This window comes from Cebus imitator, unplaced genomic scaffold, assembly GCF_001604975.1.
Source record: "Cebus imitator isolate Cc_AM_T3 unplaced genomic scaffold, Cebus_imitator-1.0 Scaffold28, whole genome shotgun sequence".
Lineage (NCBI taxonomy): Eukaryota > Metazoa > Chordata > Mammalia > Primates > Cebidae > Cebus > Cebus imitator.
In genome coordinates, this window is record NW_016107343.1 from 6,082,889 (window position 1) to 6,094,967 (window position 12,079).

The 12,079-nt window shown below is 40.9% G+C and overlaps 1 protein-coding gene and 1 pseudogene across 3 annotated transcripts in view; both read left to right on the forward strand.

Moving 5' to 3' along the window:
* UBE4A (ubiquitination factor E4A) overlaps positions 1–12,079 on the forward strand; it is a 45,549-nt gene that overhangs the window by 6,457 nt on the left and 27,013 nt on the right. For both annotated transcript variants that reach the window (XM_017523419.2, XM_017523420.2), the window contains exons 3-9: positions 5,059–5,232; positions 6,154–6,266; positions 7,899–8,051; positions 9,283–9,442; positions 9,857–10,059; positions 10,263–10,454; positions 11,670–12,003. In XM_017523419.2, coding sequence (XP_017378908.1) covers positions 5,059–5,232; positions 6,154–6,266; positions 7,899–8,051; positions 9,283–9,442; positions 9,857–10,059; positions 10,263–10,454; positions 11,670–12,003 — 1,329 coding nt within the window. The remainder of the gene's footprint in view (positions 1–5,058; positions 5,233–6,153; positions 6,267–7,898; positions 8,052–9,282; positions 9,443–9,856; positions 10,060–10,262; positions 10,455–11,669; positions 12,004–12,079) is intronic.
* LOC108300599 lies at positions 2,043–5,052 on the forward strand (annotated as a pseudogene). Its single transcript, XR_001823505.2, has 2 exons — positions 2,043–2,879; positions 3,170–5,052. The product of XR_001823505.2 is annotated as a decaprenyl-diphosphate synthase subunit 1-like (transcript).

A 12,079-nucleotide genomic window follows, 5' to 3' on the forward strand; every position in this document is an offset into this window, starting at 1 on the left:
AACAAGAGCGAAACTCCGTCTCAAAAAAAAAAAAAAAAGCTATATAAATAAATCTTTTTAACACAGAACACTGAGGTGGTTAAGTGTAGGTGTAGAAAGCAAGTCATGTGCAGCTATAGAAAGTAGCTGTAAAAGGAAGAATTGTAAAAGCTTTTGGACCTGTAGGCAAATGAGATTTGTTCTAAAGCTCAGCATTTCAGAGGCCCTCCCAAGTAAAGTGCTTCTTCTGTTCCAACAAGTGGCATTGTTTATAGCTTAGCCCTGTTAGGAGAGACTTTTTTTAAAATCTGACCCTTAGCTTTACTGTGAAAAGAATCAGAATAACGTCTCACTAATCAGAAAAAATGCTTTTCTTCCTAGGACCAAGTTTAAGATCAAGTCCAGCTTCTTCCTATAAGGAAACATATACACTAAAAGAATTGGGATGTTCTCAAATATTTTAATCTTCTGAAGATACTCACAATCTTTCAGACCAGAAATTGCTCCCCTTCTCCTCTCTCCAAAAAGAATAACGGTGTTTTTCTTTTGAGAGAAGTATTTGCATTTTCCCTTTATTTTGTTTATTTTTTAAAAAATAGGTGCATAGCTGATTTTTGGCAATACTTTCAATCAGAAAGAGTTGAAGAAAAAAGAGGTAAAGGCAAGGCAGATGAATGATTGATAGACAGGGTGGTGATTGAAGCAAGGGAAAAACAAATTCAATGTTGATTTTTTTAACATGATATTTCCAGTCTCTGAAATCTCTCCCAGATTGCTTTGATACAGGCCCAGAAGGGGAAACTCTGGTTTCAGGGAGAAAGCAGAGCGAAAAATAGGAAAATAAAGAAATGAAAAAGTATGATTTATAAGTATGTGGTTGAGGGAAATTTTGCTAAACAGATTCTTAGCTTCTGTCACCATTGGAGGTCAGAGGAGAACTCAATAGTATAGCAGCTGAGCAACAGAACACTTGTCCTTCTGGCTGTAAACAGACGTAAAGCTGGCTAGAGTTGAGAGTGTTGCAGGCACCAAGCAGTGGGGACAAGTCAGGCACATGCCCTTCTGTTACTATTTTGACACCTCATCATCCTACTACTTTGTTTACACTGAGTTTATCATGCCACCAGGTCCAACCTGTTTCCATTAGCAATTAGTACTTTGCCAAAACCTTTGGCTTCCTATATTGAGGTTTTACTCACTACACTAAAGCAACTCTGACTTTGAGAGTTTTACCTGGACTTTCAGAGTAACCATTCTGTTAACAGAGAAAAGTAGATAAACACTCAAATGTGGCGTATAGTGAATAACGCTACTTTTATGAAGTCATTCAGCACGAATGATGTGACCAGTCGCAGAGGCTCATGCCTGTAATCCCAGCACTTTGGGAGGCCTAGGTGGGCAGATCATCTGAGGTCAGGAGTTCAAGACCAGCCTGGCCGACATAACAAAATCCCATCTCTACTAAAAACACAAAAATTAGCCAGGCGTGATGGTAGGTGCCTGTAATTTCAGCACTTTGGGAGACCAAGGTGGTTGAGTCACCTGGGAACAGAAGTTCAAGACCAGCCTGGCTAACATGGTAAAACCCCATCTCTACTAAAAATACAAAAATCAGCTAGATGTGGTGCTGGGCACCTGTAGTTCCAGCTCCTCAGGAAGCTGAGGCAGGAAAATCACTTGAACCTGGGAGGTGGAGGTTGGAGTGAACCAAGATTGTGCCACTGTACTCCAGCCTGGGCAACAGAGCAAGACTCCATCTATTTAAAAAAAAAAAAAAAAAGGATGGGAGCAGATTTTGAGGACAGAAGTTTTTTTAAAATAAAAATAAGACTGGGCGTGGTGGCTCATGCCTGTAATCCCAGCACTTTGGGAGGCCAAGGCAGGCAGAAAACCTGAAGTCAGGCAATCAAGACCAGCCTGGCCAACATGGTGAAGCCCCGTCTCTACTAAAAATACAAAAAATTAGCCGGACATGGCGACCAGTGTCTGATCTCAGCTACTCAGGAGGCTGAGGCAGGAGAATTGCTTGAACCAGGGCGGTGGAGGCTGCAGTGAGCCGAGATCACACCATTGCACTCCAGCCTGGGCAACAAGAGCGAAACTCCTTCTCAAAAAAACTTAAAAAATAAAAATGAAAGGGGGCTGCTCCTGGAGGCCAGTGGCATGGAGCCCCACGCCTGGCTTCCCCAGCCTTGCAGGGCTGCCAGGGCTGCACACCGCTGCCGACACCTGATTGCAGGCTCATAGGCGGAAGGGACTTGACTTGTCTCAGATACCCTATTTTAATCTTGTGAAGCATTTGACATCTGCCTGTCCAAATGTATATAGTATATCACAGTTTCATCATACAACCCTGGACAGTAAAACACACAGTGGTGAGAAGTACACCCATCTTTTCAAACTCGGTTGGAGAGACTTGAAAGGTCTGTATGAGGACATTAGAAAGGAACTGCTCCTATCAACATCAGAACTTAAGGAAAAGTCTGAGTACTACTTTGATGGAAGAGGGAAAGTCTTCTGACCAATTATTGTGGCACTAATGGACCAAGCATTCGATATTCATCATGACAACTCCCGACATGTGCAAGCCAGCCAGCGCACAATAGCCTTAATCCCAGAAATGACCCCCATTGCTAGTCTGGTTCATGAATATGTTATTGGCAATGCAAGTTCTCGAAGAGGAAAACACAGTTAATAAGATCTGGGGTGAAAAGAAGGCTGTTCTTGCTGGAGATTTAATTCTTTCTGCAGCATCTATAGCTCTGGCACGAACTATTTTAACCCAAGTTATTGAAGATTTGGTATATGGTGAATTTCTTCAGCTTGGGTCAAAAGAAAATGAGAATGAAAGATTTGCACACTACCTTGAAAAGACCTTTAAGAAGACGGAGCCGGGCGGGGTGGCTCAAGCCTGTAATCCCAGCACTTTGGGAGGCCGAGGTGGGTGGATCACAAGGTCAAGAGATCGAGACCATCCTGGTCGACATGGTGAAACCCCGTCTTTACTAAAAATACAAAACATTAGCTGGGCATGGTGGCACGTGCCTGTAATCCCAGCTGCTCAGGAGGCTGAGGCAGGAGAATTGCCTGAACCCAAGAGGCGGAGGTTGCGGTGAGTCGAGATGCGCCATTGCACTCCAGCCTAGGTAACAAGAGTGAAACTCCGTCTCAAAAAAAAAAAAAAAAGAAGATGGCCAGCTTGATAGCCAACAGTTGTAAAGCAGTCTCTGTTCTAGGATGCCCTGGCCCAGTGGTGCATGAGATCACCTATCAGTATGGAAAAAATGTAGGAATAACTTTTCAGCTAATAGATGATGTACTGGACCTCACCTCATGTTCTGACCAGATGGGCCAACCAACATCAGCTGATCTGAAGCTTCGGTTAGCCACTGGTCCTGTCCTGTTGCCTGTCAGCAGTTCCTAGAAATGAATGCTATGATCATGAGACAGTTCAGTTTGCCTGGAGATGTAGACAGAGCTCAACAGTATGTATTACAGAGTGATGATGTGCAACAAACAACCTACCTCACCCAGCAGTACTGCCACAAAGTGATAAGAGAGATCAGTAAACTTCAACCATCCCCAGAAAGAGATACCCTCATTCAACTTTCAGAAATTGTGCTCACAATAGATAAATGACTGTTCTTTCCGGCAGCCGTCTTACCAGACAGTGCCTAAAGAATTTTATGGAATACACTTTATTTGCTTCATGTGCAGATAACCAAAAACCATTTTAAAAGATATCAAACTTATTGATGGGCAATGTATTTTTTTTAATTGCAAAAGTTTTTTCAGAAAACTTTTTAAATGTAATTAAACCATCTGAATCTGTCATTCTAGTCCTATAAATTCTAATTGAGATATTTTGATGGTTATATGTGGTATTGTTTACACTGTTCATATCCACATGTAAGGCTATTACACAAATAAATAATTGATGTTAAAATTCAAAAAATAATAAAACAAAAAATAAAAAAAGGAATTTCATCAATAAGAAAAATGTAACAAAGAAGAAAAAAAGGTACAAAGATGTGACAGGCAACTTATATATGATAACCAAATGATTAAAAAAAATCTGTTCTCATAAATCGTTAGAGAAATGCCAATTAAAACAACATTTATAATTAAATAGTTTTTACCTATAAAAACTAAGTGCCCTTGTGAAGATTCAAACGGGCGCTCTCTCATATACTGTTGGATTGGCATGTAAATCAGAACAGTCTCTTTGAGGGTAAATTGGTAGTAAATGTTAACTTTTTAAATGTTCGAGCTCTTTGATCCGGCAGTTCTACGGCTATGAATTTATCCTATAGAAACACTCATACAAGTGAACAAAAAGAGTTAAGTTGTACTGAGTGCAGTATTTAAAGTCATAAAATATTAGAAACAACCCTATTGTTCATCAGTTGAAAAGTAGCTACATAAATCACAGTGCATGCAAAAGATGTGATGCATACAGCTGTTGAAAGTGAGGTAGACCTCTAAATGGCCTAATGGGGAGAGGTGTTAGTGCTAAATAAAAGGCAAGCTGGAAAGAGCTATGTATAGTATGATCCCATTTTTTAAAAAAATTTAAAAACATAGTAATGAATATTAGCAGAATAGAAAAAAATTCTGGAACACTGCCAAGTTAAGCATCTGTCTTTAGGGAATTGGTTCAAGAGACTTTCAATACTATATGTTTTTGTACAGTTAAGAACTACTAAAACAAATGTGATCTCTTAAAATCAGGGAGAAAAACCATACATTTATAATAATTAAAGGCATTTTGATCTATTAGGTCATTCTTGTTCACTAGGATTCTGTAGGGAAGATAACGTTACTATTTCTGGCAGTGTGAAGTATAATTATGGGTTGAAATAAAACTTTTGCTTTGTAAAATGTGGTAGGACTTATAGCCAGGAATTTCAAAACCCTTTACTTACCTTCCCTGACTTGAGATGTTCACGAATGAGATGATTAGCTTGTTTTACATTCAAAATTATCGTCCTCCTGGTTACATTTATTATTTTTGGTAGTATGCTTGATTCTCTCTTAATGAAAGGGGTATAACATTTAACAGTATACATTTTTTGGCAGATGAACTCCCAGCTAGCCCAGATGACTCGGATAATAGTGTGTCAGAGAGCCTGGATGAATTTGATTACTCTGTGGCTGAGATTAGCCGCTCATTCCGATCACAGCAGGAAATATGTGAGCAACTCAACATCAATCACATGATCCAAAGGATCTTCCTTATCACTCTGGACAACAGTGAGTTACAAACTTGCAGTCTCTTCATTATTCTATCCTTCCTATTTGAACTTGGGCTAGGGGCTTGCTCTTAGAAACCAATTACAGCTGATGGTTAGACACAAATCTACACACTGCACTCCCTGGAATTCAGGGTTTATATTTCAGTGAACCTTTTGGTATGACTTAAAAACGGTATTAGGCCAGGCATGGTGGCTCATACCTATAATCCCAGCATTTTGGGAGGCCGAGGTGGGCGGATCACCTGAAGTCGGGAGTTTGAGACCAGCCTGACCAACATGGAGAAACCCTGTCTCTACTGAATAATACAAAATTAGCCAGGTGTGATGGCACATGCCTGTAATCCCAGCTACTCTAGAGGCAGGAGAATCTCTTCAACCCGGGAGGTGGAGGTTGTGGTGTGCCGAAATCATGCCATTGCACTCCAGCCTGGGCAACAAGAGTAGAACTCTGTCAAAAAAAAAAAAAAAAAAAGGTATTTACACACAGATCTAACTTTTGTTCCCATTTCAATACTGATTGCGCTATATAGCCGCTTGCCTTTACTACCTTAAAAGAGAAATGGGAATGATAGCCAAACCCATTTTCTTCTCAGAGGTAACCTAAATATTCAGATGGAAGCCCTGAGAGGTGTCAGACAGTGTTTTCCTTCTGTGCCCTCTCTATGGTTAAACCCCAAAGTTGGTACTAATGTCTTGGATTTACTCTTTAAATGTCATAATGTTAGGTTAATAACAAATCCCATTCTCTGTGACTAGAGGGAAAAAAAGATTTGAATCTTTATATGTTGCTTGGTATATCAGGATCATTCTGGTATTACCTGAGTCAAGTTTGCAGTTCAAGAGAAATTCTGTCAAGATCAGTTGTCTGTATAGGACAGAAGCATTATCCTTAACCTATTGTATTAAAACTATTTCCCAGGTGATCCCAGCTTGAAAAGCGGGAATGGCATCCCCAGTCGTTGTGTGTATTTGGAGGAAATGGCAGTAGAGCTAGAAGATCAAGACTGGCTTGATATGAGCAACGTTGAGCAGGTAACATTCTTATGTTCCTAATGTGTGCCCTTAGCAAGAATTAGCTATGCAGCTGAACTCTGCTCACACTTTTGCAACTTATGCTTATTTCCATAGGTCTGTCTCTTTTTTTTTTAACCAACAGAAGCCTAATTAACCTGGATATCCATCTCTAATATTGTGGTGTTCCTCTTTTGGAATTTTTTCATCTACCATGGCAACATGTCCAAATTTACCCATCCTCAGAGCACCGGTTAAAATGCCTTCTTAATTACAAAGCCTTGCCAGTTAAAAGTTGTTACTCCCTCCTCTGCGTACCTAGAATAATCATCCTATGCATCTTTTATGGGAATTGTCACTTTCTGTCTCACGTTGCGGCTTTCTTATGTACCTGTCTTATCTCCCCTGTTAGACTTAAGTTCTTGAGGTCAAGATCCATCACGTTTTTTTCTTCATATTCTTTCTATGTTAGTCTGTTTTGTGTTGCTATAAAAAAAATACCTGTAACTAGGCACAATGGCTCACACCTGTAATGCCAGCACTTTGGGAGGCCAAGTCGGGAGGATCTCTTGAGGCCAAGAGTTACCAGCCCTGGCAACAGAACAAGACCATGTTTCTACAAAAAAATACAAATACAAATAATTAACTGGGTGTGATGGCATGTACCTGTAGTCCCCACTACTCAGGAGGTCGAGATGGAGGGATTGCATGAGCCTAGGAGGCAGAGGCTGCAGTGAGCCATAGTCATACCACTGCACTCCAGCCTGGGTGACAGAGCAAGAAAGACCCTGTCTCAAAAAAAAAGAATACCCAAGCAGTAATTTGTAAAGAAAAGTTTATTTAGCTCACAGTTCTGCAGGCTGAGAGGTTTCAGGCCATGTGCCTGGCTTTTGGTGAGGGCTTTCGTGCTGCCTCACAACATGGTGAAGGAGGTCATCAAAGGACGCATCCGATGAGGACACATGCAAAGAGAGGAAAACCTGAGAGTTGTCCTGGCTTAATAACAACCTGCTCTGGAGGGAATTCATCTATTCCCATGAGAACTAATCCAGTCTTGTGAGAGGAAGAATTCATTCACCACCTCAAGAATAGCACCAATTCGTGAGGGATCCACTCCCATACCCAGACATCTCCCACTAGCCCCACCTCCAGCAGTGCCACAGGGAGATCAAATTTCAACATGAATTTTGTTGGGGACAAACATGTAAACCACAGGACGTTAAAAGTCAAAACAGTGTGTTGTCCCTTGCAGGTGCCTGAGTAACATTAAAAGAATAAAATTTTGGTAGGAAAGACAGTTGACAACTTGCAGTTTAACTTCACATTTAGAGTATCTTTGTATAAGTCTGAGTAAGATCAGCAATCACACAGAACGGTAGATTTCACTTTTAAGTTTAATCACTGATCTCAGCACCATTCAACAAATAGTCTTTTAATGCCTACTCTGTGCTGGGGCTATATTAGACACTTGAGGCCTGATTTTGGATAACTTTATACCATAATTTTTTAATATTTTGTAAAGTAAAAAGATACAGAGCCCTTTGTTTTCTCCTTCACTTGCACTAACCTGTGTCAGAATTACCTTTTACATCTTAATGCTCTAAGATTAATTTTGCAGTAGTTTCATTTTTTTGTTTTTTTTTTTCTTTATAGGCCCTCTTCGCTCGCTTATTACTTCAAGATCCAGGCAACCACTTAATTAACATGACTTCTTCTACAACGCTAAATCTCTCTGCTGATCGAGATGCAGGGGAGAGGCACATTTTTTGTTACCTTTACTCCTGCTTTCAGAGAGCCAAGGAAGAGGTAAAGGAATAATCCCCATTGAATACCATATTGTCCTCTTGGGTATGAGTTTAGCGTGTAGGCCAGAGTTGGATCAGTCTTTATATCAATTTATATACGTCCTAGTATGTTTAGAACTGGATGTCAGGAGTACTAAAGCTTTTATATCAATTTATATATGTCATAGTATGTCTAGAACTGGATATCAAAGGCACTAAAGCTAAGTCTCTCCTTTCTGTGTCTTTGGGGGGGGGTCCACCCTTCTCCCCAATTAACCAATGCCTCCTACTCTCTCTAAAAACCTCTTTAGAAATCACACCCTTGGCTGGGTACGGTGGTTCATGCCTATAATCCTAGAACTTTGGGAGGCCAAGGTGGGTGGATCACCTGAAGTCGGGAGTTTGAGACCAGCCTGACCAACATGGAGAAACTCCATCTCTACTAAAAATACAAAAAATTAGCTGGGCATGGCGGCACATACCTGTAATCCCAGCTACTCGGGAGGCTGAAGCAGGAGAATCACTTGAATCCAGAAGGCGGAGGTTGCGGTGAGCAGAGATTGAGCCATTGTACTCCAGCCTAGGCAACAAGAGCAAAACTCAGTCTCAAAAAGAAAAAAAAAGAAAGAAAGAAAAATATATCACATCCTTAAAAAAGTCTTATGAGGCTGGATATGGTGGCTCACTCCTATAATCCCAACACTTCGGGAGGCTGAGGCAGTTGGATCACATGAGGCCAGGAGTTCGAAACCAGCCTGGCCAACGTGGCAAAACCTTGTCTCTACTAAAAACAAAAAATTCGCCAGGTGTGGTGGCACACATTTATCATCCTAGCTACCCAGGAGGCTGATGCACGAGAATCACTTGAACCCAGGAGGTGGAGGTTGCAGTGAGCCGAGATCACACCACTGCACTCCAGCCTGGGTGACAGCAAGACTGTCTAAAAAGAAAAAAAAAGGCTCATGAATTCATTTCCACTGAGGCATAAATATTAGAATAGGCTAAGCCTTACACTTCCAGGATTGGAATTTTTAATAGGTAGGTAGATGATTCCTTAGGCTAAGGAATGAATCTCTAATTTTCAAGCATCCACAGGAGACCAGTATTTTTTGGAACATATGTCTCTTCCATTCTGTTTACTATGTCTGCTTTTGTTCCAGATTACAGAGTTAGATTATTCCCTCTTTTCTTCATGCTGTTTACAGATTACCAAAGTTCCAGATTATTCCCTCTTTTCTTCATGCTGTTTACAGATTACCAAAGTTCCAGAGAACCTGCTACCCTTTGCAGTGCAGTGCAGAAACCTCACTGTGTCCAATACTCGAACAGTTCTCCTCACCCCAGAGATCTATGTCAACCAGAACATCCATGAGCAACTGGTAGATTTGATGTTGGAAGCCATCCAGGGAGCCCGTGAGTACATAAGCAAGATCTGTAAGCTTCTACATTTTGATTTTCAGATTTAAAATTTCGCTAATTGCATTAGAAAGTCTCAGAGCCATTGTGGTTCTGGTATAAATTAAGGAAGAGGGCTCACATTTTGATCTTTGAGGTTGAGTACCAATAGAATAAAGCCGGACATATTAGCACACCCCTGTAGTCCCATCTACTCTGGAGGCTGAGGCAGAAGGATCCCGTGAGCCCAGGAGTTTGAGGCTGTAGTATGCTATGATCACACCTGTGAATAGCCACTACACTCCAGGCCGGCAAAAAAGCAAGACGCCATCTCTAAAAAACAAAAAAGAATTATTGAAAGTAAAGAGCTAGTGTGTAAAGGCATATAAAAATTCTTGTACCCTCCCTTCTCTCTCATTTATCTTCTTTTAGATTTTGAAGATGTAACTGAGTTTCTAGAAGAGGTGATTGAAGCCTTGATATTGGATGAGGAAGTTCGAACATTTCCAGAAGTCATGATTCCAGTGTTTGATATTTTATTGGGCCGAATAAAGGATCTAGAGCTCTGTCAGATCCTTTTGTATACATATCTGGATATTCTTCTCTATTTCACTAGGCAAAAAGATATGGCAAAGGTAGGCCTGAAAGGTGATATATATTCAGTTGAGCTAGATGTATAATACATTATGCTTCCCTATCCTGAGGACACTATAATATTACCTATTATAAGAAAAAGATAGGTTGGTTGTTGTATCGACTTACCTGTTTTGAGGACCTCTCACCCCATCACCTTATCTCACCATGCAGATGAATAAGCAGAACTTGTCTTCTTTTACAGGTTTTTGTAGAATATATTCAGCCCAAGGACCCTACCAATGGGCAAATGTACCAGAAGACCTTGCTGGGAGTAATTCTGAATATCTCCTGCTTATTAAAGACTGCGGGTGTTGTAGAAAATCATGGCTACTTTTTGAATCCATCTCGTTCCAGCCCCCAGGAGATCAAAGTACAGGAAGCCAACATCCATCAGGTGGAACTATTTACCGGGGTATCCCAGCCCCTGATCTTAAACGAGTTTTCTCAGAAAGCAGATACAGATAAGGCTGCTCAAGCCTCTCTGGGAAAGCGAATTGATCTAGTTGGCTTTTACATCACAAAAAGAAATTACAGCTGGGTGTGGTAGCTCAAGCCTGTAATCCCAGCACTTTGGGAAGCCAAGGTGGGAGGAACACTTGAACCCAGCAGTTCAATTTGAAACCAGCCTGGGCAACACAGTGAGAACCCCATCTCTACAAAAAATACAAAACTTAGCTAGGCATGGTGGCAAGCATCTATAGTCCCAACTATTTGGGAGGCTGAGGTGGGAGGATCACTTGAGCCTGGGAGGTCAAGACCTCAGTAAGCCATGATTGCATCATCACACTGCAGCCTGGATGTCAAAACGAGACTTTGTCTAAAAAAAAAAAAATACCCTTTTTTTAGCATATGCTAAGAGCAGAGAATAAACCTTTGTGTGGGGTAAGAATGAGCTGCTGCTACTCCTTGCCTTTTGCTATAGCACTGCTACCTCTCCCCAACCCTCATTTTTCTCACTGAGCTATAATTTTAGCCCTAAAAACCTTTTGACTGAACTCTAGTTTATAAACCCAGTTTTTCTTCCTTTTCCTCTCTCCACCCATGCGCTCTCTATTTGGGCTTTTTCACATGAATTATAGTAGAGATCTAGCCAACATGAGGCATTTAAATGATTGAATTGGGGATAGTTTAAGTCTCCTATTCATTAATCATTACAACTCTCTAAAGCAGGGCGTGGCAAACTAGCATTGGCCAAATCTGGCCTGCCATCTGTTTTTGTAAATAAAATTTTATTAAACATAGCCATCCCCATTAGTATATGTATTGTTTGTGGTTTGAATTCATGCTACAGTGATAGAGTTGAATAACTGCTACAGACACTGTATGGCAAATAATGCCAGAAAAAGCATCTAGCTCTTTGCAGAAAAAACTTACAGACCTGTGCTCTAATACCATGTAATGCCATCTGCATTTGAGCAGTTGATGAGAATCTCTTATAAGCGCCCAGAAATATATTTTAAAATCAAATTAGGGCATAAGGCACAGATAGTGAGGGGAAAGATTAGGATTAGCATATTTTTAGAAACTGCCAGTTGTTAAGATTTGGGAACAAAAAATACGAGGATTGTGAAACTGGAATGTTCTGTGGTTGTGTTTTCTGGTTGAACAGTTCATGGCTCAGTTCCACGAAAAGATCTATCAGATGCTGAAGAACTTACTCCAGCTCTCTCCAGAAACCAAACACTGTATCTTGTCCTGGCTTGGAAACTGTTTGCATGCAAATGCAGGCCGCACCAAGATTTGGGCCAATCAAATGCCAGAAATCTTTTTCCAAATGTATGCCTCGGATGCCTTCTTTCTGAATCTGGGTGCTGCTCTCCTGAAGCTATGCCAGCCGTTTTGCAAACCCAAATCCTCTCGGCTCCTCACCTTTAATCCCACATACTGTGCTCTGAAGGAGTTGAATGATGAAGAAAGAAAAATTAAAAATGTACACATGAGAGGTAGGGGAGAACCAGGCTTCTCAAAACTGTGTGTGTGTGTGTGTGTGTGTGTGTGTGTGTGTGTGTGTGTGTGTGT